This window comes from Euleptes europaea, chromosome 5 (genome assembly GCF_029931775.1).
Source record: "Euleptes europaea isolate rEulEur1 chromosome 5, rEulEur1.hap1, whole genome shotgun sequence".
NCBI lineage: Eukaryota > Metazoa > Chordata > Lepidosauria > Squamata > Sphaerodactylidae > Euleptes > Euleptes europaea.
Genome location: NC_079316.1, coordinates 102,229,053 through 102,255,351, shown reverse-complemented (window position 1 = coordinate 102,255,351; position 26,299 = coordinate 102,229,053). Strand labels below are relative to the sequence as shown.

The following is a 26,299-nucleotide window of genomic DNA, read 5'->3' as shown; positions in this document are numbered from 1 at the left end:
ATGTTCAGTTGGAAGTCGTGTAATCCAATCATCTTCAGCCCTTTCGAGACCTGGGACCTGCTAAGCATAGGAACTGTGGAGCTGCAAGCATGTGGCAGGATGTTATTTGACATCACAGTCATGTGCAAGGAAGAACGAGGTCGGTGTTATGACTTCCCTGGAATCAAGGCCGGGACGATAAGGAGACCCAAGAGAGCTGGGGGCAGGAAGTGGACTGAGTCAAGGGTCTGGACCACAGAGGAATCCTCTCCAGTTACTGAGTGACCTTCCCTTGGGGTTGCAACCACCCAAAAAAGGAAAAGAGAAGAGGTCCTTGCAGCAAGGAAGAAAGAAACACAAAGTCAGGATGCAAGGAGAATATAATGCAAGGAGAATATAAACAAATATACAGTTAATCACGTAATTATTTCTAGTAGGGTTGCCAGGTCCCTCTTCGCCACCAGCAGGAGGTTTTTGGGGTGGAGCCATAGGAGGGCGGGGTTTGGGGAGAGGAGGGACTTCAATGCCATAGAGTCCAATTGCCAAAGCGGCCATTTTCTCCAGGTGAACTAATCTCTATTGGCTGGAGATCAGTGGTAATAGAGGGAGATCTCCAGCTAGTACCTGGAGGTTGGCAACCCTAATTTCTAGTATAGGATAATACTTGTGCCCCCCCCACACACACATACACACATATTAGTATAAAAATACACTTGACACTATAGTTCCAAAAGTAAAAATGTATACTACATATGGCAAAAATCATCTAATTCAAACTATGCAAAAAGCATGAACACTATATCACAGAATTAAAAAAAATAGCAACCTGTGCTATATTTGGCAATGGTATATCCACAGCTGTACAACCTTCTACAAAAGGCATAAATGCCACAAATTGTTCAAAAGTTGTGGCATTTATGCCTTTTGTAGAAGGTACCGCTTCCAGCAATGATTCGTCTTGATGCTAGTTCTTCAGTATGGCGGGAGAAAAGTAAAGTAAAAAAAATCCCTGTCCCCTCAATGGTGTTACATCACTTCTGGGGGAAACCTGGAAGTGATGACACACCTCTCTAGGAATCACCAGAAACTCTATGGCCCTCTGTAATGTCTCGCCCCCCTTCCCTGTCTCCCTGCAGCTCCTCTCATCATGCATGCAAAGATGCAGGAGGAGGGCCGGATGAAGACATGCTGAGGTCCTAAATTCTGTCGAATTACCCCAAAAAAGGAGAGGAATACATGCAAAAAACAGCAGCAGCAGCACAATCTTCCACCTTCTGTCTTTAAAAAAATGCATTCTGAGAACAAAGCATCCATTCTACGGTATGAGGGGAGGCCATAAAGAAGGGATAAGATCTTATTTCTTCTGCGGATTTCATAAAGCCATTAATGACTAAGACGTTCAGCTTCCCCCAGTATAAGACTGTTACACCGGTTGGTTGTTTTTGTTGTTATTGTTACCGTCAATTCACAGCGGACTCATGGCGACTATATAAGGTTTTCAAGGAAAGAGACAATCAGAGGTGGTTTGCCATCGCTCGGTGATAATGTACTTGCATGATGTTCAATTTGCCTCGTTCAGCTTTCACTGGCGGAGCGTTGATTGTTAATGCAACTTCCATTGTGCAATGGATAGGATGGTATTATGATGCTATTTGAAACGCCGTTGTTGACTCTCGCCCGCGATAATCTGCGGGGTCGCCTCTGCAGCAGATTGAAGTGGAGTAATGGCATTTATACAACCAAATCTTGCTGTAATCTATGAGTTTTATATAACTTCCCCTTATGATCATAAAGGGGATTAATATATGAATTTTTTTTTTTAAAAGCGCCTCTTTGCTCTTCTTTACTAAATAAAGTACATCCCTGAGAACTGGAGGGAAGGATAATAATGGATTTAAGGGGTATTAGATCTTACCTCTAATGGAAACAGAAGAGAGATGTAAACTGTAATTGTGCAGTGGATCGCCATTCTTCCCCCTAAACCACTGGTTCCCAACCAGGGGTCCATGGACCCCCAGGGGTCCGCGAGAACTAAATTAAGGTCCGCGAAACAAAGGTATAAACCCATAATAAATTAATATTTTCAATTAAAAGTTCTCTATTATAAAATATATATATTCAAATATAATTCTAAGTTTAATGTTTAACTAACAGTTATGATTAAAGTTTATTTTCAAATTCCTGGAATTTTTATTTTGAACCTTGGGGTCCCTGCACCGAACAAAAAAGTCCTAGTGGTCCCTGGTCAAAAAAAGGTTGGGAACCACTGCCCTAAACGAACCCAGATATTGGATACTGATAAAGTATTCTACCCTGACCTAAATGGCCCAGGCTAGCCTGATCTTGTCTGATGTTGAAAGCTAAGCCGGGTGGTACCTGGTTAGTATTTGGATGGGACATAGGGTTGCCAGCCTCCAGCTACCAGCTGGAGATCTCCTGCCATTACCACTGACCTCCAGCCGCTAGAGATCAGTTCCCCTGGAGAAAATGGCCGCGTTGGCAATTGGACTCTATGGCATTGAAGCCCCTCCCCTCCTCAGGCTCCGCCCCCAAAACCTCCTGCCGGTGGCAAAGAGGGGCCTGGCAACCCTAATGGGACACCGCTAGAGATGTGGCCTGCGAAAACCACCACCCCCCCATTTTTCCTGGGGCCTTCAGGCCTGCACTTTCACCTCATGCAAATATGAGCAGACTGGGCATAAAAAGATTGGTTTCCGTGTAATCTTAAAGCATGCACGGCATTATCCTTCCCCACGCTGGAATAATTCTCATTTAGTTGCAGACAGCAAGGAAGGAGGGCACGCTCCTGTTTTTTTTTAGAGGGTGGTGCAGTATTTCCGTTTGACAGGAGGTGGGGGTCTTGCCGTCTTTTTCTTTCCAAATGTACCTGCCTACTGCAGCACTTTTCAAATGATCCCTCTTAAGGGTGCTCCATACATGCCTTGCCTGTCAAGAAAGCCCCGTCCCTATTTCCTGAGGAACCTCTGTGCATTACTGAGGACTCTGGGGGATGTTCTCAGCAATGCATTTTATTGGAGGCCCGTTTTGCGGAAGGAACATGGTGGTGAAAGGCCAAGGACCTCATTCCCCTCAGAAGTCCCCTCAGTGTCCTTCTGTGACTGGGGGAGTGGAGGGGCACACACTCCCTGATGTAGGGTTCCCAACTTCCAAGGGGAGCCTGGAGATCTCCCACAATTATAAATGATCTCCACGTAGGTGAAGGAAGTGTAGAATTTCAATTTATTTGATTTAATCCTAGCATGTTAGTCATTCACAAGATATATAAAGAATATGGGAGCACCAAAAGTATTATTCTATAAAGGCACAAGTGTATTAAAATAATATTTGTAAGCTGTAGTTATCTATATAAGCCAGTAGGGAGCAGTATAGCCTAACAAATGTTTACTTCTGCTAAAGGTTTTGAACAGGTGTCCACTCTTAAGAATGATGTCAGTGACCGGTGCAGAATCAACAAGTTAGTAAATTGAGCTCATGGGGTGGACACATTATACTGCATCATGAAATCTGAGAGGACAAAAGGCTTTGAAACTGTATAAAAACTGAGATGGGAGGCGTGGACATTTTGAAAGAGTCCTATTTTCCAGCCACGAGGCAAGCTCTTTCCTTGCTAGCAAAATAAATTACCCTCTTGCTTCTAAAAACCCGAGTTGTCTCAGTTCTTGGTTGAATCTGGCCAAAGAACGAGTGGCTTTTTGCATCCTACATAGGGTTGCCAGCTCCGGGTTGGGAAATACCTGGAGATTTTGGGGGTGGAGCCTGAGGAGGGCGGGGTTTGGAGAGGGGAGGGACTTCCGTGCCATAGAGTCCAATTGCCAAAGCAGCCATTTTTTCCAGGGGAACTGATTTCTGTTGCCTGGAGAACAGTTGTAATAGCTGGAGATCTCCAGCCACCACCTGGAGGTTGGCGACCCTATCCCCACACTATAGGGCTCAGTTCCCCTGGAGAAAATGGCTGCTTGGGAAGGTGGGCTCTATAGCATTACCCTCAGCTGAGGTCCCTCCCCTCCTCAAACCCCACCCTCCCTAGCCTCCACCCCCAAATCTCCAGCCCTGGGGTTGGCAACCCTACTAGAGGGCCAGCTTTGGCACAGGAACCACCAGTTCCTGATCGAGGGCCAGAAAATGAGTTGACACAGTGTATTTGCCAGGCCTATTTATCCTCATACCTTCTGGGGACATAAATAAAAAAACTACAGAACAAAGTCAGCATTCTCGGGTTGCTGTGAGAAGTGGGTGGCCCGGGATGCCCGTGATCTTTCTAATGGGTGCTTCCCCCCCACCCCACCCCATTTCCCTCTGTCTTTCTCCCCACACCTCCCATCCCCACTTTGTTGAGGCAAACAAAGAAAATGGTATAAAATAAAATATGTCAGTGAATTTGCGAATTCTACCTCCCCACCCAACTTCCCTCCAAGAAGTTTCATTGTTTGAATGCAAATTACATGCATTTACTGTTGTTCACTTTCAGCTCTCACCCCGCTCAAATTGAGGAAGGCGCTGCGAGAAAGAACCTTGGGGGGGATGGGAAACAGAGGAGACTGGAAAAGAAAGCAGCTTTTCCCACCCTGACTTCTACGCACACAAATCACAAGATGCATCAAGCAAATCCTCGGCCAGTAAATACAGCTCCACACATAAGTGTGGGGGAGGAGAATTGTGAACAGTAGGGTTAAAACATCATAAACTGGAAAAGGTACTGTTTTAGGTTTGCCAACTTCGAGATGGTGGCTGGAGATCTCCCGCTATTGCCACTGATCTCCAGGCGATAAGAGATCAGTTCCCCTGGAGAAAATGGCCACTTTGGCAATTGGACTCTATGGCATTGAAGCCCCACCCCTCCCCAAACCCTGCCTTCCACAGGCTCCACCCCCCAAAATCTCCCTGCCCCAGGATGTAGTGATGGCTGCCAACTTGGAAGGCTTGAAGAGGGGAGTGGACATATTTATGGAGGATAGGGCTATCCATGGCTACTAGTAAAAATGGATACCAGTCATGATGCATACCTATTCTCTCTAGTATCAGAGGATCGTGCCTATTATATTAGGTGCTGTGGAACACAGGCAGGATGGTGCTGCTGCAGTTGTTTTGTTTGTGGGCTTCCTAGAGGCACCTGGTTGGCCCCTGTGTGAACAGACTGCTGGACTTGATGGGCCTGGGTCTGATCCAGCAGGGCTTTTTGTATGTTCTTATGTTCTTATTTTCTTCAAGGGAACAGGTCTCTAGTCTGGAGAGCAGTTGTAATTCTGGGAGCTCTACAGGTAGGGTTGACAGCTCCAGGTTGGGAAATACCTGGATTTGGGGGATGGAGGCTAAGGAGGGTGGGGTTTGGAGAGGGGAGGGACTTCAATGCCATAGAGCCCAACTGCCAAAGCGGCCACTTTCTCCAGGGGAACTGATTTCTATTGCCTGGAGATCAGTTGTAATAGCGGGAGATCTGCAGGCCCCACCTGGAGGTTGGCAGCACTATCTCCAGGCCCCACCTGGAGGTTGGCAACCCTTCTAATGTGGTTCTCACTCCTCTTATACCTATTGCTGATTTTGTACACTCAAAGCTGATGGTGCAAAATCATTCTCTGAGACAGTGTGTTCTTTGCATGCACACACCGCCATTATCCTTAGCAAGAATTTACTCTTGGTTTACCTAAAAAATTGGAATTTCTTTTTGTTTTATGAGATGCCTCCTTTTTTTCTTTCTAAAGCACCAAATTGCAAAAATCTGTATCTGAGACAGGCTTCTCTCGGGGAAGTGAACATGTAGGGTTGCCACTCTCCAGGTAGTGTTGAAGGAAAATAACAAGCACTGATGGCTACTGGAAACATCAATAAGACTTTTTATAACTCAGTCATAAAAATCAAACCTTATACAGTGAAACAGAAGCAAACAAAGTTCCGTGGTGAAAATAAATTCCGCCGGGTGAGGTCTCCCAGTTGCCAAGTTCCAGGTGAAGGCTGGAGATCCGTTCACTGGGGCGGCACTAGCGGCATGCCGAGCTGCAGATGAAACAGGTACTGCAGGCAAAAGTAGTTGCAGATCGATGTTGGCTGTATGTAGCCGAAGAATTTTGAGCCAAAACTTGATTTTAAAGTATATTGTAACAAGAATTGGGGCTAAATTGCCCGTTACTTTGAGGAGAATTTCCTTAGAATATTTTAAGCCCGAAATAGGATTCCGGTATTTTCCTATTTCGCTGATGCTTTGTCCATCGGGCTTAAGGTGGCTTGAGCTAGTATATTTGACTCAAATGCCAGTGAATAATATCACATCTGTCATGAGGAAGGCATGTACCGTTCTTGATCTCCAGGTAGTGGCTGGAGATCTCTCGGAATTACAACTAGTCTCCAGGATACAGAGATCAGTTACCCTGGAGAAAATGGATGCTTTGGAGGGTGGACTTTATGACATTATACCCCACTGAGGTCCCTTCCCTCTTGCCCTTCCCTGGATCCACCCCCCAAAATATCCATGTATTTCCCAACCCAGAGCTGGCAACCATATGAACAGGGAATCTTTTGCATGATGTCTGTTTGCACAAACAATTCCCCACCTGCCTAGGGAAATGCCTGCTTCCACGAGCTCATAATCTGCCCTTAGCTGGCTCCGTTGGGTATTAAAAACAGAAGAACATAAAGCCTTGCTGGATCAGACCAAGGTCCATCACGTCCAGCAGTCTGTTCACACAGGGGCCAACCAGGGGCCTCTGGGAAGCCCACAAACAAAACTACTGCAGCAGCATCCTCCTGCCTGTGTTCCACAGCACCTAATAGAAAAGGCATGCTCCGTTGATCCTGGAGAGAATAGGTATGCATCATGACTAGTATCCATTTTTACTAGTAGCCATGAATAGCCCTCTCCTCCATGCACATGTCCACTTCCCTCTTCAAGCCTTCCATGTTGGCAGCCATCACCATATCTTGGGGCAGGGAGTTCCACAATTTAACTATTTGTTGTGTGAAGAAATACTTCCTTTTATCTGTTTTGAATCTCTCACTGAGCAATCAGAATTTCTCTAGCGAGAAATGTTCTACCGAGCAATCAGAGAAATATTTTGGCTTATTTAATGAAATGAACAATCTTTGCGAAGGCTTTGGAGACTTTACCGTTTGACTCTGTGAGAACAATGCCCCTCCTTCAGGAAATCTCCACACTTGTCAGGAAGGAAAGGGTGGCAACTGGCAAGACCACTTATACTGTTCCTTCCCCAGATTGCCGGAGTTGGCAGGGCCCAGCAGTCTGCGAAGTATTCCAGATCTTGTCTGTGACCAGAAGGAGGAGCCGCTACAGCGGCCAACGGGGAAGACAAGAAAGAGCAGGTAGAAAGGGTTGAACTCCAGCCCTTCCTGCCTCCGTGTGTGTGACCTCGGGCTGTCAGGTACACGAGAGATCCAGGGGGGTGGGAGTTGCCAGCTGGCACCTGAGGTCACCAGGCAAGGAGAAGTCTTGGCTGTTGCTCCCACGCCCGTCGCCCACCCTGAACGCTGGCCGGAGAAAGAGCCAGGGGGGAGAAAGAACAGCTGCTGAGGTGAAAGGAGGCACAGAGCTGGATCCCTGCAGGGGAAAGATGGGGCTGAGGATCTAACAGCACAGCTGGAATATTGGCACAGGCTCCAGTTCTGTATCTCCAGAGGACCCATGCCTGGTAAGGACTTGCGCTTGGAACTGTCGGCAAGAACTGGCGCTATCTGTCGTTTGGGAAAAGCTGCTCTGTCTGTCTGTGCGTGCGACATACATTCCTTTAGTCAGCGCCTACAACCTGTGTGGTCCCAGTTTGGGGCAAAGATGTTATATGGACTTGGAGTAGGGTTGCCAGGTCCCTCCTGGCCACTGGCAGGGGATGTGGGGGTAGGTTTGCTAGATCCAGGCTGGGAAACTCCTGGAGATCTGGGGATGGATCCTGGGGAGCAGAGGGACCTCAGTGGGGTACATTGCCACAGAGCCCGCCCTCCAAAGCGTCCCTTTTCTCCAGAGGAATGGATCTCTGTAGTCTGGAGAAGAGCTGTCATTCCGGGGGATCCCCAGGTCCCACCTGGAGGCTGGCATCCCTAACTTGGAGTGAGTGGGGCAAGGCAGGTGATATCTGTTCTTGTCCACACAATGGGCCTTCCCAAGTGGGCACCCAAGTGCCCCTAATCTCTGCCAATATCTCCACTTTAATGTTCGTCCGGTGGATAAATTGGGTGGGTGGGGATTTCCCACAGCAACTTGCAGCGGAAAGGATATTTCCCTTACACCGGCTACACCCGTGGATGTCGCTTGGTGAAGCCGACTTGTTTTCTCTAACACTGGTGTAGAGTTACTCCAGTCGACGCTCGTTGAAATAGGCTTTGGGACCGGAGCTGTTTTGCATAGGATCGCACTGTAATGGTCCTGTCTAAGCCACATTGTTGAAATAACCTATGTAAGATTTGTGGCAACCACTCTGTCAAGGAAACTGGAGTTCCTCAATCTGGGATAATCAAGTAGAAGGAGGGATTTTGGCTAAGTCATCTTTTCCCCCCACCTTTGTATGAATGCCTGTGATCCCAGGGGGATTTGTGGCTGTTTCTAAGAACATTAACCGAAATCGACACCCTTGGTCTTCAGTATCCATGCTCTGTCTGTTCGGGGATAGGGTGCAGGGGTTGGAATGGGATCTGGGAAGCCAGGCTTCAGCTCTTTTATAGAGCCTCGGTTTCCACATCTGTAAAATGGGAGCATTGACGGCCTACCACAAAGAGGGATGAGGGGCTAGAAGTACTAGAGAGCGAAACCAGACTGCTGAATTTCTGAGCACACCTACTGGGAAACAGGTCCTCTTGCACTCCGCAGGACTTACTTCTGAGTAAACATGCTGAGGGCCAGGCTGAGCCTTTGTGCACACCGTTCATTTCTTCCCACCTCCAGGTAGGGTCACCAACAGACCTGGAGAAAAAATGTTCTGTCCCTTGAACAGAAGGCTTCATGTGTGGATAGGGGCAGCTGAAGGTTTTCATGGATTGGAGGTAAAGAACATCCCCCTGGTACATGACATCCCATTAAGCCTCTATTAAAGGGACTGGTCATTCTCCCGGCACGGGGCAACCCAAGCTCCAGAACCCCAATGAAAATGGGAATGTAGACAACCTTCCTACAGAGCTTGCTGCTAATAATGAGTTAACAGTTTCTCCTTTTGATTACTTATTAGAGGAGGAGGCTCTTGCTTGCATGTAACCAGTTTTATTTGATTTGGATTGCCTGTTGAATACAAGATGTATATCTTTTGAGTGCTAATGTTGCCTGTAGAATGACTGCAGAGTATTTTAAATGTTCTAGTTTCTTCCGTACCTTTGGGGTGGGGTTTGTGTTAAGGACGGGTCATACTTTGTTTATTTAGATTTTTATACCATGCTATTCTCCCCAACGGGGACCCAAAGCAGTTTATATCATTCTCCCCTCTCCTGTGTTATCTTCACAACAACTCTGGGAGGTAGGTTAGGTTAAGGCAGAGTGAATGGCCCAGGGTCACCCAGCAAGCTTCCATGATGGAGTGAGGATTTAAACCTGGTTTAGGGCAACCTTCTGCCACCCCATGGAAGTGACATCACGGTGTCACACAATGTGCTAAGAATTTCCCAAACCTCTATGGTAAAAACCATTGAGATTTGGGAAATTCCTAGAGTGTCACCAATGCTGTGACATCTCTTCCAGGCCTGAAACCAGAAGTTATGTCACAGCGTCTCCAATTTTGAAGTCTCTAGTGCTCCAACTTCTTAGTCAGAAACTCAAACAACTTTGCCACACTGGAGATGTAAATGAAGATATAATATTTCATCCTGTTGTCTTTGAATGGTTGGATAGCAATTGCAGAACATGTTTATTTCAAAATCTAATTCTTTGCCTGGTGGTTGCCGTGAAAAGGAATTCTGAATGTTCTGGGAGGGGTGGAATAAAACTGGACAGGGGAACTCCTCATTAGGGTCTAGTGACTTAGGACCTGAGCCAGGTGAGTAAATTCCCCATGCCCCAGGGTAGAACAATGGGCCTGCAGGACTCAGCATGGCGCACTTTTTTGGTCTTCTGAACAAGGTTTCTTGAGAATTGATTGGCTACGTCATGCTGCTGTGCTTAGACCAGGTATGATGAAACATACTTTTCAAAACCAGTGAACCAAAAAAAGTGGCTTTAATTTCCACCGATCTAAATCCTGACCCGTTCTATTTGAGCTCAGCATAATGATGGGAATTACACCAGCTGGAATGAAAAGGCGGCTTGGCTCCATGCCGGCTGGGGAGGGGCAAATGTGTTTAAGAATGTGATTAAACTGTTGGTGAAGCATTCCTCACGTCGCAGTTGTGTAAATGTCAGCTCTTGATTCTCTTGGGGTGTGCGTGAGCACTTAGCACAAATTGTGGTATGTTACACAGAAGCACCTTTTCAGTTTGATAGGGGAAAAACATACCCATGGAGGAGATGGCCAGGCATGATTCCCAGTTCTACCTATCTTTCCACTTAAGAGACAGCATGAACACATGAACACATGAAACTGCTTTATACTGAATCAGACCCTTGGTCCATCGAAGTCAGTACTGTCTACTCAGACTGGCAGTGGCTCTCCAGGGACTCAGGCAAAGGTCTTTCACATCACCTCCTTGCCTAGTTCCTTTAATTGGAGATGCTGGGGATTGAACCTGGGACCTTCTGCATGCCAAGCAGATGCTCAACCACTGAGCCACGGCCCCTCTGAGCCACGGTGTAGTGGTTAAGAACGGTGGTTTGGAGTGGTGGACTCTGATCTGGAGAACCAGGTTGGTTTCCCCACTCCTACACACGAAGCCAGCTGGGTGACCTTGGGCTAGTCACAGCTCTCTTAGAGCTCTCTCAGCCCCACCTACCTCACAGGGTGTCTGTTGTGGGGAACCTCTAATCCTGGGGAAGCTTGGAGTCAGCAATGGGCTGGATGAGGGTGAATAATGTAGGCCCAGGTCACAGATACTGCCGGGAGGGTGCTTTTTTTACCTTTGCCAAATTAGGCAGCTGGTCCCCTACCTGTCTCGCCCTGATCTAGCCACAGTGTTCCATGCAACGGTCACCTCCAGGCTAGACCGCTGTAACTCACCATATGCAGGGCTACCCTTGAGACTACTCCAGAAGCTACAACTGGTCCAGAATGCGGCGGCGCAGATCTGAAGCGGGTCTGTGCCTTTCAAGTGTCTAGGCTCTTAGAATAGACCACTTCCCAAGAAGTGATATGTTATCCCATTCAGCCAGTCACCTACTAAGCAGGACTCAACTACTTTACCTACTTTAAAAAAGCAAGTCTTTTTATTGATGTACTTCCAGTAAAAATGTATATGTAAGTTACAAAGTCTTCACATTCAGTTACAATGTATTCAGTAAAAGCAAGCAAGTTCTACATACTATTCAGTTTTAAAATCCAACTCTTAAAATATAAGTCAAATAAGTCTGATTTAGTTCAAAGTATCTAATTCACAATATCTAGAATAATACGAAGCCATACATACCGATACACCTTCTTCTGAGACACTCTGAAAGAGGTCTGAAGTCTAGCCCATTCCTTGCCTGTATTTACACTGTTTCAATCACCTTGACAAGGAGTTGAAAAAATCCTAAGAAATTTTTATGAGGGTTACACTGTAGCCCTGTTTTAGGAATGTTCTTAGTTGCTCTATTTTAGAAGACCATATTTGGACATCCACTCCCTTTAGGCTAAGCATAGTATTTCTCAAATAGTCAGTGTTGAGTTTTGTTTATACATTTTATAACCAATTTTATCATCATTCTCATCTTCATAACCATACGATGAGTTTAAATCCATTAATTAACTTCTAGCTTTCTGTTTTCATGTTTAAATAATAAAATGCAATATATTGTTTTCATTACATCATGTCATCATGAGTCAGCATTGAATATCCTTGAAGTTCAGAGGAAAAATATTTCTGCTCCTGAAGTCATTGAAAAGGCAGGAGGGCAGTACATGCTGTTCTGTAGCTGAAAAATTAGGAAAAGGGCTACCAGGGATTCTGCTCTTCTCCACTGAAATGGCTGGGGAAGGTCCGGAAAAAATAGGAAAAGTGCAGCACTGTATACCAGCACTGACACTGAAATATCTGCCAGTATAATTCAGAAACATAAGCCTCTGGTTTAATATATCCAGGCTTTCTTTCCTTTTATAAAGTTAATTAAAACCCCTGCTATATTGTTTGCAGTTTATATATATAGTTTGGGTTTTACAGTGAATATTTCTGCATATGTACAACACAAAAATCATAGTATGTGCTGTAATATATCAGAGCCTATAACAGGTCCTTTCAGGAACCCCGTGTAGAGCGCATATTCAACCTGTGCTCTGCCAGCTGCACTGGCTCCAGGTTGAGTAACGAATCAGTGAAGCCAGTGAGGCTGGTGTGTTGAGGAGGAGGAAGGTGGGAAGGAACCAGAGCTCCTTGCTTAACCTCCACTGGCTTAAAAAAAATATTAAATCAATAATGATGATCATTCCCAAGGACATGAAGAGTAGCCAACTCAGTGTTCACTTATTGGCCAATGTGCTTTTGTGTACTCAGAACAGGTAGCTGCCGTGGTCGGAGGCGTGGTCGGTGGAATTCTCTTATTGGTCCTTATTGGGATTGCAGCCTACCTCTTGTGGAAGAAGGTGTACCTGCGGGCTTCTTACGAAGAACTCATCAGCCCTTCCTCCCCTGTTGAGAAATCACCTGGTCTGCCGGAACCAGCTGTGGCCCTATCATCATCTTCAGTTCAGCCTCAAAATTTAAGGTGAATTGGCGTGAGAGCCAGCGTGGTGTAGTGGTTAAAAGCGGTGGTTTGGAGCGGTGGACTCTGGAGAACCGGGTTTGATTCCCCACTCCTCCACATGAGCGGCGGAGGCTAATCTGGTGAACTGGATTTGTTTCCCCACTCCTACGCATGAAGCCAGTTGGGTGACCTTGGGCAAGTCACACTCTCTCAGCCCCACCTACCTCACAGGGTGTCTGTTGTGGGGAGGGGAAGGGAAGGTGATCGTAAGCCGGTTTGAGTCTCGCTTAAGTGGTAGAGAAAGTCGGCATATAAAAACCAACTCTTCTTCTTCTTCTACACATTATGGTATGGAATGAGGCGGGGGTGGGGTGGAGACCAAAATGTCAGCGTTCTGTGCTGGGCTGCCCTTGAAATACACATGAACAAATAAAGATGCCTTATACTGAACCAGACCCTTGGTCCATTGTGGTGAGAATTTTTATATTAAATATTAGTTTGGCTTAAGAAGAACCATCTTTATACCTTAATATATTCTAACCTGTAGTTTAGAAGCCACATGAAGGCCTGACTAAGGCCTCTAGCTGACCCAAGCTTCCAACTAGGCCCCTGACCTTAAAGGGTACAGGAGATTGCATTTTTAGGAGTTAGTCAACCAAAACACATTAGATGCCCCAAATGATGTTTAGGGATAGCAAGGTCATTTAGGCCGGCAGCAAGTTGTCTGCTTACCGCATGGGGGGAATTGTTTTTGTACACGGGCTGACGGAGGAACAAACAGTTGTCAGGGACCCTGGATATGGGAAACTTATTTTGGAACAGGATATTTTCCAAACAAGATTAGCCATGATTTGTGAAAACCCATCTCCTGAAGAATTTGAAAGGAGGTGTCCGGTTGGGACCCCCTTCTCACGGTTTAACCTATAAAAGGCTAGTCCAGCTGCCCAGTCCTTTGTCCTTTTAAGCTAAATAACAATACGTTTTTAATTTAGGGTTGCCAACCTCCAGGCACTAGCTGGAGATCTCCCGCTATTACAACTGATCTCCAGCCGATAGAGATCAATTCAACTGGAGAAAATGGCCGCTTTGGCCATTGGACTCTGTGGCATTGAAGTCCCTCCCCTCCCCAAACCCCGGCCTCCTCAGGTTCCGCCCCAAAAACCTCCCACCAGTGGCAAAGAGGGAGCTTGCAACACTATTTTAAGTAGACCTTTTCCAGAACACCTTTGTATGAGCTGAATTGTTGATCTGGGGAGGGGCTGTGGCTCAGTGGTAGAGCATAATCTTGGAATGCAGAAGGTCCCAGGTTCAATCCCTGGCATCTCCAGTTTAAGGGACTAGGCAAGTAGGTGATGTGAAAGACCTCTGCCTGAGACCCTGGAGAGCCGCTGCTGGTCTGAGTAGACAATCCTGATTGTGATAGATCAGTGGTCTGATTCAGTATAAGGCAGCTTCATGTGTCCATGTGACTGCATGCAGTGATTTTGGGACTGATTAATAATTTCCACTTCTGGCTCAAGTATCAACTAATAACAATTATGCTGTTATTATTATTAATAATAATACTATAACACTTTCAAGTGTTTAGACCTTCCATATATCGTCTAATCTCCCTAATCATCTGTACGTGAATGATAAATTTAAGCATCCCTTTTATTGTTCCTATAAGGAATGGCTAGCATCCTGGATTGCGGACGGTGGAATAAAAATGTTATAGATAAGTAGGGTTGCCAGGTCCCTCTTCACCAGTGGGAGGTTTTGGGGCGGAGACTGAGGAGGGTGGGATTTGGGGAGGGGAGGGACTTCAATGTCATAGAGTCCAATTGCCAAAGAGGCCATTTTCTCCAGGTGAACAGATATCTATCAGCGGGAGATCAGTTGTAATAGCAGGAGATCTCCAGCCACCACCTGGAGGTTGGCAACCCTATAGATAAGCGATTTTACAGAGCAGTATTATTGCACTATAAATCTCTCCTGCGTTTCAAAGTGCTCAGTTTTAGCTAACTTATTTCTAAAGAAAGTACAACAGTCTCTTGACTCCTTTTTGTGTTCCAAATTTGACTGAAAACTGTGGTTGTCTTTGGCAGAACAGGAAGCGTCCCTTTCATTGTTCCACCAAAATTTCATAAGCAAGCTTGGATTGATATGACAAACGGAGAACAAATTCAAGATGACAGTGATCCTTATGTTACCCCTGACTCTGGGCCTCGGTCTTCTTTCCATTCCTTAGGTAGGTCGACGCTGACCAGATGAGTAAAACTTTTTAGGAACTGGAGTACGTGTTGTATCGACAATATACATTGTTTTAGGGAATCTTCCATGCATCATTTGTATAACAAAGAGGGTTGGTACTTTCTTTTCTTGGTCACACTGGGTTTCCAGTGTTGAATGGAGTGTAGCAAACGCAACAGTGCAATCTTATATTGAGTTTCTCCGCTTTGTTGAAACCAATGTGTTTACCATGGGGTAACTGCATAGGATTGCATAGTAAGGGTGTATATTGTTTTGAAGGAAGGGTTTTCAATTCTCGTGCCACCTGTTGTCCCAGGGGCTTCACCTTGCAATGGTCCCCAGTTGGCCAGAACGGCAGACGGGTCATCTGTGGGATCGTTGAAAGCTCTGATAGCTACACAACTGCATTTACAATGTTCGTATGAGGAATCTTTTTAGAAGAAAAAGCTCCAGTTTTTTCCCTGGGGAAAGTTACTGCTTTCTTCTTCTTCTTCTGGTCACTCTTCTCTTTCCATGGCCTCTTGTTGTGCTTCTGCACTGCCTGTAAATGAAGGTCTGTCCTGAAGGTTGTTTTCTGCTACTGGAATGCCAACATTTATCTCTCTTTTTTTTGGCTGTTGTTGCCATAGACTTCATAGAATGCAACTCAGGATGGGTGGGACTGATTTGGTTTTCTAGCTCTGCTAACCTTACCTACAGTGTGGCAAAGTGCCCTGCCAACGGGCCTTAAGTTCCATAGTCTGCAGAGTAGCCTCTTCACACAGGTATATGTGTCACCTGAAGATCACTCTCTTGATGACCCTCAGTCAATTGTATGAACAGGCTCCACTGAACAGTATTGCTCTTAAGACGTAACGGGAGGTGACGTGAACATTCCCTCGGGCATGCTGGAGATATTTTTGCACATTCACACATGCAAGTTGCCACTGCAGCCATCAAACAGTAAATACACCTATGTGTGATTTTTTTTGTTTTGCTGTCAAGTCACAGCTGATTTATGGCGACTTTGTAGCGTTTTCAAGGCAAGAGATGTTTGGAGGTAGTTTGCCATTGCCTTCCTCCACATCAAGACCCTGGTATTCCTTGGAGGTCTCCCATCCAAATACTTGCCAGGGTCGAGGCTGAGTGTATGTGACTGGCCCAAGGTCACCCAGCAAGTTTCCTTGGCAGAGTGGGGATTTGAACCTGGGTGTTCCAGGTCCTAGTCCTACACCTTAACCACTAAATTTTTATGTTTTTATTTATCTCGCACTTCTGTCCCTAGTGAGAACCCCAAGGGGTTATCACATTCTCTTCCACTCAATCCTCTCGACAACAACTTTACAAGGTAGGTTAGATTAAAAGAACATGATGGGTTCAAAATCTCCCATTAAAGCCTGAAGAACTTCCCTCTGTCTGCCTGCCTGCCTGCCTGCCTGTCTGTTTCTCTCTCTCTCTCTCTCTCTCTCCAGTATGTTTGGTGCATTTGGTAACTTGCTGTGTTGATTTCTTCCCTATTGTGAAGCTGGAGCATACCAGGTAGGAACCATCAACCCAGAGCTGTATAAGTTCCCCGAGGACAAAAGCGAGACAGACTTCCCCGAGGGCTGCATTGGCCGGCTGTGGTTCTCCGTGGAATACGAGCAGGAGTCGGAAAAGCTCCTTGTCTCCTTGACCAAAGCCCGGAAGTTGCAGCCTCCTTCTAACTCCTGTAGCCCCTTTGTGAAAATCTACCTGCTGCCGGACGAGAGACGCTATTTGCAGTCTAAGATCAAGCGCAAAACTCTCAATCCTCAGTTCGATGAGGATTTTATTTTCCAGGTACGCACTTCTTGCAGTGACATGTTGAGTGGATATGTGATGTTGAATTATTTCCTAGGCATCTGATAGGTGAGAATCAAATGACATGTTACAGGCAACTTGTGTGCAGTGGAAGCCTGGTGACCCTTTGGTTTTTTGGCATACCAAGAAATACTTTGGGAGGGGGTGACTGGGGGCGCAGAAGTAGCTGGAAAAATTGGCACTTAACCCTTTCCCTGCCTACCATTTCCCTGCTCCAAATATCCCTCTTTTTGACCCCGAGGCTTTTTTCTCAACTAAAACCAGAGTTTTCATTTTAAAGGGTGTTAAGTAGGGTTGTGCACATCAATATACCCGAATGGAAAATAAACCCGAAATTAGCCATTTCAGCAATATTCAGGTTTGGGTTTTACTGAATACTACAACCTGGAAATCTGCCCGAAGCCAAATAGGTGATTCTTGAAAAAGCCGAATAATTATGCCTCCACAGGAGCTTCAAAAAAATCCCCATAGACTATAATGGACCCGAATTTTTTCGGTAAACCGAGAAATAAAGCCAAAATACCCCTTTACTGTTATGGGTATTTGGCTTAATCTGGGCTTACCCAAAAAAAAATCATGCCCAATAGGCCCGAAATTTACTGATTTTTTTTTGCATGACTAGTATTAAGAGTCAAAATTGCTCACCTCTGATGTTTCAGCATGAGTTATTGCTCTGCACCTGTCTCCTGACTAGAAGGAATTCTTGCCCAGAGCAGTGACTCATACAGTTATGCAGTGTGCATCCTCTTCTGGAGATATGTAATTCCACTGTGGCAACCTTTCCCCAAAAATCTATGTTTAGAAAACTCCTTGTTTTTAACTTGCAATGTTCTGCTTGCTACTCTTCAGGTTTCCAGTAACACCTTATACCAGAGGACACTGAAGTTTTGTGTCTACCATGTGGACAAACAAAAGAAGCACATTCTCTTAGGCCAAGTAATGGTCCCTCTAAAAAATGAAACCTTAAGCGGTGACAACAAAGTTGTCATCTGGAGAGACTTGGAAGCAGAAACCCTGGAGGTAGGCAACTAATTAAAGGTTAAGTTCATTAGAGAAATGCCAGAGTGGTTTGTTTTTCATTCAGAACTCTCCCACCTTGTCAGTGGGTGGTGGAATTCTAGAGAATCCAACACGCATCGTACAATCGGATGAGATGGAAGGAAAGCAAATTCAAAGAATGTATAGTTTAGGATGGTGATCATGTACATAAAGTAGAAGGTATCTGGAATGTATGACTGGGACAATTAGTCATATTATGGAGTAATCTGTTCCCTGTGATTGTATTGTTTCGGTTTGCTCAGAATACAGTTTAAAAAAAAGTTGTTATTTTTGCCATCAAGTCATAGCTGACTTTTGGTAACCCTGTAGGGTTTTCAAGGCAAGAGATGTTCAGAAGTGTTTTTCAAGCACTTGCCTCCACTTCACGCCCCGGGTATTCCTTGGAGGTCTCCCATCCAAATAGTTGCCAGTGTCAAGGCTGAGAGTGTGTGACTGGCCCAAGGTCACCCAGAAAATTTCCATAGCAGAGTGGGGATTTGAACTTGGGTTTCCCAGATACTAGTCCGACACTTTAACCACTACACCACGCTGGCTCTCACAGTTCAAAATACGGACATTGAATAGGTTGGCATGGAGGTAACATGATCCAGCTAAAGTTAAGCAAGCCCAGATCACACCGACAAGCATTCCCCCTTCTGAGGTGCTTCCTGCCTCTCTTCCAGACAACCAGTCTTGACACAGGTACACGTGGTTATTAAGTCCTTTCACTTAACAAATTTGATCCATGGGGTGGGTTGCAGGTGCTGCAAAACCAGTAACATGGAAAAGACTCCTCATAAACCAGAGACTAGTGGCTAGAGGTCATTTGTTTTTTTCTATTCTGACCCATATAGTGTTGTTGTGTGCAGAGGGACACCGCCTTAAGAATGCTGAGACACTGAGGTCATTTATGCATGGGAGCATGAGGTTTGTCGCTTGCTGGACCCACACTTGCCTGTTGGGAATCTATGCACCAGCAGTCTCCATGCTCAAATCAAGTCCCCTTCCCTTTAAATGCTGCTTTGTAATTAGCTTACTTTGTAGAGCTTACAGTGAGAGAAAATCCCCCCCGCCCGAAACCCAATTGATGCATAAAAAACCATTTTAAGAACAAAAAAACAAAAAACAGAGCAGTCTGAAAGGGGTGGGGGGAAGAAATCCAAGTCTCAGTTTTAAAAAAGCCTTTCTTCTGCTCAGAAAGCGCTCCCAGGAAGCATTGGAATCCCCGCCTCTTTACATGCTGCTTTGTAATTGGCTGTGAGAGAAACCAAGCTTGCATGCCCTGCGCTTTGCCTCATGCACAGGGATTTCACCTGGGCTGAGCTCAGAGGAGAGGGGAAAATTGGGTTAACAGAGGGACGGGAAGGTCCAGGATTTGTGAGGGCTGGCAGCGAGGTCATCTCTAATGGACAGAAAACTCATAACTCCAAGGAACAGCCGAGACAGACAGATGGGCAAATTTGAGTCCAAGTACCCATAAATGACCTGAGACGGCAGTGGAAAGACAGGGAACAGAATACATGCCCCTTTGTGTGATTTTGGGGGTGAAGGGCAAGAAAAACACACATACGCCAAGTAGGATAGATGTGCATGCTGATTCTGTCACTGGATCTAGGTATGCTCGAACGCCCGCTGGTTTGGCTCACACCCCGTTTGCCGGTTGTGAACAGGAGGCTGATTTTTCATTGGACTGTTTGTTCGTTGACCCATCTGTGGTTGTTTGGCAGGTTGCTTTACCCTCCTCGTTTCTACCACCGCAGTACAGCACAATTGACTTTTCACATATGCATGTTCTGACCCAATCAATTGACTTCTGCTCTCCCCATCCTCTCTGCTCTGCCGCTCCGCTCAGCGGGAAGTCGTTTTAATGAGACAGTTTAATCAATCACAAATAGTACAAATTAATCATAAATATGTGCAGTTTTTTTTAAAAAATCCTACTGTTCAGTGTTTTCTAAGTAGTCGTAAGGGATGTTAATGGCTGCCAATCTGTTTAAATCCTCAGTGTGTTTTCACATATATGCAGATTTGGAAAAAACAAACTTGTTTGGCAGACATTAAAGTAATTTGGTGCCAGACCAAACAGACCTGGTGGTTGGTTCGCATTTTCACAGTCAAGCACACTAAGTTTGAACGTCAAAACACTCTTCAGCATTCCTTGTTTAGCTGCTATCTGCTCAACGAAGCTAGAGACAGATTGATAAAACCTTTTATCTGGGAATCTGTCTGTGAATTGGATAATTTGAGGGTTCTTTTAGCAGGGGTGGATTTTAATGCTACATTGGCAGTTGCCAAGTCCCCCCCCCCCGGTCAATTAAGATAATAAGATTTATTATTACGGCATTCGCCAGAAAATATACAAACCTTATCAATAAAACCCATTACATGATAAAATAATCACTTTATAAAAATACAGATAAAATTTAATCAATTAAAATTAAAATGAAATAATGTTTTGATGAAGCTATTGACCAATGTTCTTCTCCATATAAAGCCTCCTTCCGAACATGGTGACATACAATTTTCCCTCAGCTATAATGACTACCTGGGCCGCCTCACGGTGGTGGTGCTGAGAGCCAGAGGCCTGAGATTCCAGAACGACAGACAGGCTGCCGGTAAGTGTTGTGAGAAGTTTAAAGATTCATCGTGTTTTTGAGCAACATTTTTTAAAAGGTGATTTTTTGGGTGCTTGCCTCCTTGAACGGCCCTAATTGGGTGGAAAGGTGGCATATGAATTCTTTCAATAAATTAATTAAATGTGGATTTGATTTTGAAAAACAAACCGTAGCGGAGTGCTTTAGAATAATTGCCAAAATTATATATGTGTGTGTGTGTGTGTGTGTGTGTGTGTGTGTGTGTGTGTGTGTAAAGAGCTGTCAAGATGCAGCTGACTTATGGTGACCTCATAGGGTTTTCAAGACAGGTGATTAAGCAGAGATGGTTTGCCATTTCCTTCCTCTGCAGAGTCTTCCTTGGCACTCTCCCATCCAAGTACTGACCCTGCTTAGCTTCTGAGATCTGACAAGATCGAGGGCTATACTATACTATTCCACACCCCCAAAATGATATATATATATGCCTGCTTCCGCCTCTAGTATTGCTTGGAGGTCTCCCATCCAAATACTTGTCAGGGTTGAGGCTGAGAGTGTGTGACCAGCCCAAGGTCACCCAGCAAGTTTCCATGGCAGAGCAGGGATTCGAACCTGGGTTTCCCAGATCCTAGTCCGACACTTTAACCACTACACCTCTCTCTCTCTCTCTCTCTCTCTCTCTCTCTTTCCACACACATACATGTAGCATTATGGGATGTTATGATTTAACTGTCTCTTTATTATCTTATGTACCCCAACTAAAAAAGAAAAAGAAGAGTTGATTTTTATGTGCCGACTTTCTCTGCTTTCTCTTTCTCTTTAAGGAGAATCAAACCGGTTTACAATCTCCTTCCCTTCCACTCCCCACAACAGACACCCTGCGAGGTAGGTGGGGCTGAGAGAGTTCGGAGAGAACTGTGACTAGCCCAAGGTCATCCAGCTGGCTTCATGTAGAGGAGTGGGGAAACCAACCTGGTTCACCAGATTAGAGTCCGCCAGGCTTAACCACTACTCCACACTGGTTCTCATTAGAGTTTGAGGTTGAGCTATATTCTGAGCCAAATGATCTTTTCCAAAGGTCACCAGCTGGTGGGCAGTAGCCCATATGGGGGTGATTTTGTGATCTTTGGTGGGTTGCATCATTGAGTTGCATCCAACCAGCTTTTCTACTTACGAAAAAGGGAGAAGGAGACCCCTTTGACCACTTAAAAGCCCATACTGGGGACCATGGGACCTGCATGGACAAAAGGCAGGTGGGACGGAGGCTGTTGTGCAGAAAGGAATTGGATGAGATTGAGTGAAAAAGCTGGCTGGATCCAACCCATTGAACCATATTTGTTTTTGTTCTACTCTTTTTAAAGAGAAGAGGAAGATGTAATAGTACTAGTACTAGTACAGACCAGCTTGTTCTGCTCTTCTTACATTTTGTGACATTTATTGCATATATACCGATTTAATACTAATACTTCTGAAGCACAGCAATAAAAAGAATTTAACTAATTCAAATAGATTGCCTCATTACTTGGGGTGGCTATTTTTAATAAGGAAACATACCTTTCAATGAGGTATAAATCCTATAATTTTAGTCACTGATAACAGTAATTGAGCGTATTCAGATATGTGTTGGGGGGACAGATATCTATGGTAAAAATCTAATGTGACTCTGCTCACACTATGTAGGACCCAAGCCAGTGATATTTAGGGCACCAGCCAGCCCCTGCTGTGCCCTGGATAGCCCCAGGCTAGCCCGATCTCGTCAAATCTCGGAAACTAAGCAGGGTCGGCCCTGGCAAGAATTTGGATGGGAGACCTCCAAGGATTACCAGAGTCGTGATGCAGAGGCAGGCAATGAGAAACCACCTCTGTTCATCTCTTGCCTTGAAAACCCTATGTGGTCGCCATAAGTAAGCTGTGACTTGAAGGTGCGCGCACACACACAAAAGCTAGCCCCACCATCAGTACAGTGTTGCATGTTCAGAGCATGCAATAGGCTGTTTCAAGGGAAAGGAGGATCAAGGAACAACAATTTGCTGGTGGTCCCTGACCCATGGAGTGTGCGGCTGTCCTTGACAAGGGCCAGGGCTTTTTCGGCCCTGGCCCCAGCCTTGTGAAGCAGTCTACCAAGTAACATCAGGGCCCTGCAGGACCTAAAGGAGTTTCGCAGGGCCTGCAAAACAGAACGTTTCCACCAGGCCTATACTTGAAGGCAGCCACAAGTCTTTCCATTATCATCAACTGCTGGCCTCCCCATTCCCCCCCCCCAACTTGGTTTGGGGGTCCACTACTGACCTGGCCTATCTAGTGCTTAGCTTTGAAATCTGACAAAATTGGGCTATACCAGGCCACCTTCCCTCCCATCATGCCCTTCATATGTTGTGATATTTAGGTTACCTGACAGTGCTTGATGGCTAACATACAATGGGATTCAGTCATCTGACAGCATATAATAGCTAACGACGCATTTCCTCTGTGACAGATGTGCCCAAACTATTAAGAGATGCACATGAATCTTGAACACCTCCAAATTAATATTGTTTGATCATTCTTTTCTTCACATGAAGCAGATAAATACATAAAGCAGTCCAATTGTGAGATAAAAAATTCACATCTGAATTTCAAATTCAAAATCTGAGCGGCAGAATAGGTTAATGTGGGACGTGATGAGTACTTGTGACTATATATGAGGCAGCGTAGTATAGTGTTAAGAGCCGTGGTTTGGAGCGGTGGACTCTGATCTGGAGAACCGGGTTTGATTCCTCACTCCTCCACATGAGTGGTGGAGGCTAATCTGGCGAACTTCCCCACTCCTCCACATGAAGCCAGCTGGGTAGGGTTGCCAACTGCCAGGTAGTAGCAGGAGATCTCCTGCTAATTCAACTGATCTCGAGCTGATAGAGATCAGATCACCTGGAGAAAAATGGCCGCTATGGCATTGAAGTCCCTCCCCTCCCCAAATCCCACCCTCCTCAGGCTCCGCCCCAAAAATCTCCTGCCAGTGGCAAAGAGGGACCTGGCAACCCTACAGCTGGGTGACCTTGGGCTAGTCACACTCTCTCTGTCCCTCTTACCTCACAGGGTGTCTGTTGCGGGGATTGTAAGGTGATTGTAAGCCAGTTTGATTCTTCTTTAAATCGTAGAGAAAGTTGGCATATAAAAACCAACTCATCTTCCTCCTCCTCCTCCTCCTCCTCCTCTTCTTCTTCCTCTTCTTCTTCCTCTTCTTCTTCTTCTTCCATCTCTGTCAACTAGATCGACCTTAGGTTTCATGAAAACAGCCTGCCCATTTGTCTGGGCTTCTGTTTGGCGGTTCAGATAACGGAGGGTGCACTCGACGGTAACGAATGCGCAGCGCAATTCGCCTTCTGGAAAGTGCTGGGGTTCTTAAAAAACAAAATCAAAATGGAAACAAAACATTGTTTTCTATTGAACCCTTCCAGCCTGTTTGGTTTTCAGTCTTACCTTTTCGTTGCAGGCGTGTTTGTCAAAGTGTCACTCATGAACCATAATCAGTTCATCAAAAGCAAGAGGACCTTGACTGTCCTGGGATCCCCCGATCCTTTGTTCAATGAGACGTTCAGCTTCAAGATTGACCAGATGGAGCTGGACACAGCAAGCCTGAGTTTGTTTGCAATCCAGAATGGCGAGGGAAATGGTAAGGTGCAACTTGTAATCCATGGCATTTTGGGGTATCCTGGTCTCTCTTGCTAAATTGTTATCTTTCTAGAAGGATATTAAGTGTGATTTCTAATATTCAGTTTGCAGGATTTATGTCAGGTTTATAGGAAGGTCCCCCTAGGAGACTGTAACAGCAGAATACATGGAGAGCCAGCTTGGTGTGATGGTTAAGAGCAGTGGAGTCTGATCTGCAGAATCGGGTTTGATTCCTCACTCCTCCACAGGAGTGGCGGACTCTAATCTGGTGAATTGGATTTGTATCCCCACTCCTACACATGAAGCCAGCCTGGGCTAGTCACAGCTCTCTCAGCCCCATCTACCTTACAGGGTGTCTGTTGTGGGGAGGGGAGGGGAAGGTGATTGTAAGCTGGTTTGATTCTTCCTTAAGTGGAAGAGAAAGTTGGCATATAAAAACCAACTCCTTCTCTTCTTCTACACCCCCACACACAAATTAACTCTTAATCTATCAAAGAAGCATCCTTTAACCCTTACTAATATTTCCTCGCCATGAAGTCAAGAACGGTGCCCAGTGCTTCTGTAAGATGGAACTCTGTATGGCAGAGTTCCTCAACGTGGTTCCCATGGGTGCCATGGCACCTGCCAACACTTTTTCTGGTGCCCACCAAGTGGGGTGGACTAGGTGGGTCTTTTGCCTATCAGGGGTTCTGATTGGCTGTGCAGATAAAGAGGTATTCTGTTAAACAGAGCTTTTGCTGAGAAATGTTGAAGCATTACTATTCGGGTGGTTCCTTGGAATTATGCATGAGTTTTCCCTCCATCAGAGATGACCTCACTGCCAGCCCTCCCAAATCCCAGGACTTCCCATTCCGCTGTTAATCCGATTCTTCCTTCTCCCCTGAGCTCAGCCCAGGTGAAATCCCCGTGCATAAGGCAAAGTATGGGACACACAAGCAGGGTTTCTCTCACAGCCAATTACAAAGCAGCGTGTAAAGAGGTGGGGATTCAAGTGCTTCGCCAGAGCTCTTTTTGAGCAGAACAAAGGTTTTTTTAAAACAAGGCTTGGATTTCTCTTCCCCCCTCCTTTCAGATTGCTCTGTTTTTTGTTCTTAAAATACTTTTTTATGCAGCAATTGGTTTTGGGGGGGATTTTCTTTCACGGTAAGCTCTTCAAAGTAATCCAGTTACAAAACAGCATTTAAATGGGCGGGGACTTGATTTGAGTTTGGAAACTGCTGGTGCATAGATTCCCATCAGGAAAGTGAGGGTCCAGCAAGAAACGAATCTCAGGTAGAACTCCCATGCATAAGCAACCCTATTGTGTTTTAAATCCACCTGCTTAGAATTGATTCTCACATTTGTTTGTAGTTACATTCCCTACCACTGCTGGAGCATTCCATGTAGGGATTCATACTAGTGTGGGATGTGACCATGCCATCTGCCTGTCCCATGGGCTCTCAGTCTCAAAAGTTCCCCATGCAGAGTGGGATCTGACCCATGCCGAAGGGGCAACAAGCAGGTCTTCAAAGGTAGCACAAGAGTTGGTTGTGGAAGAAAGGTGTTTGAGAGCATCATAAGCTACTGGGCAGGAGGAAGCAGCTTCTTAACCAAGGATGAGGAGGGGCTGAGGCTCAGTGGAAGAACATCTGCGTGGCATGCAGAAGGTCCCAGGTTCAATCCCCGGCATCTCCAGTTAAAGGGACTAGGCAAGCAGGTGACGTGAAAGACCTCTGCCTGAGAACCTGGAGAGCCGCTGCTGCCAGTCTGAGTAGACAATACTGACTTTGATGGACCAAAGGTCTGATTCAGTATAAGGCAGCTTCATGTGTTCATGTGGTGGTGTACTGTGAAAGTGGAGGATGGGAGACAGCTTTAGCAGGAGGTAGAGAACGTGTGTTAAGAAGGGATGGAAACTGCTATGTATATTGTTGGTGTTGGCAGGGGTGTTACACAACTCATGGGGTCAGGAAACTTGTAGGACCATCCTAAGAAGAGTTATGACCCTTCTAAGCCCATTTACTTCAATTGGCCTTGAATCATACTGTTTTCTCACTTCCGTGTAGAAACCTACACACTGGGCCGCGTGGTGGTCGGGCCCTTCATGTACACCCGGGGCAAGGAGCTGGAACACTGGAACGAGATGGTCAGCAAGCCGAAGGAGCTGGTGAAGAGGTGGCACGCGCTTGCTGTGAGCACCTGATGGATCAGGATCTCCTTTGCGAAATAAATGCTTTCTTTCTGTACTGAAATCTGG

The 26,299-nt window shown here is 45.6% G+C and overlaps 1 protein-coding gene across 1 annotated transcript; it reads left to right on the top strand.

Annotated features, from left to right (window-relative positions):
* Positions 1-26,245, top strand: LOC130478385 (synaptotagmin-15-like). Its single transcript, XM_056850527.1, has 8 exons — positions 1-139; positions 12,541-12,751; positions 14,818-14,960; positions 16,467-16,762; positions 17,633-17,803; positions 20,316-20,436; positions 23,885-24,064; positions 26,109-26,245. Exons 1-8 carry the CDS (start codon positions 1-3, stop codon positions 26,243-26,245), a joined length of 1,398 nt encoding a protein of 465 aa, XP_056706505.1.
* The last annotated feature ends 54 nt before the right edge of the window (positions 26,246-26,299 follow it).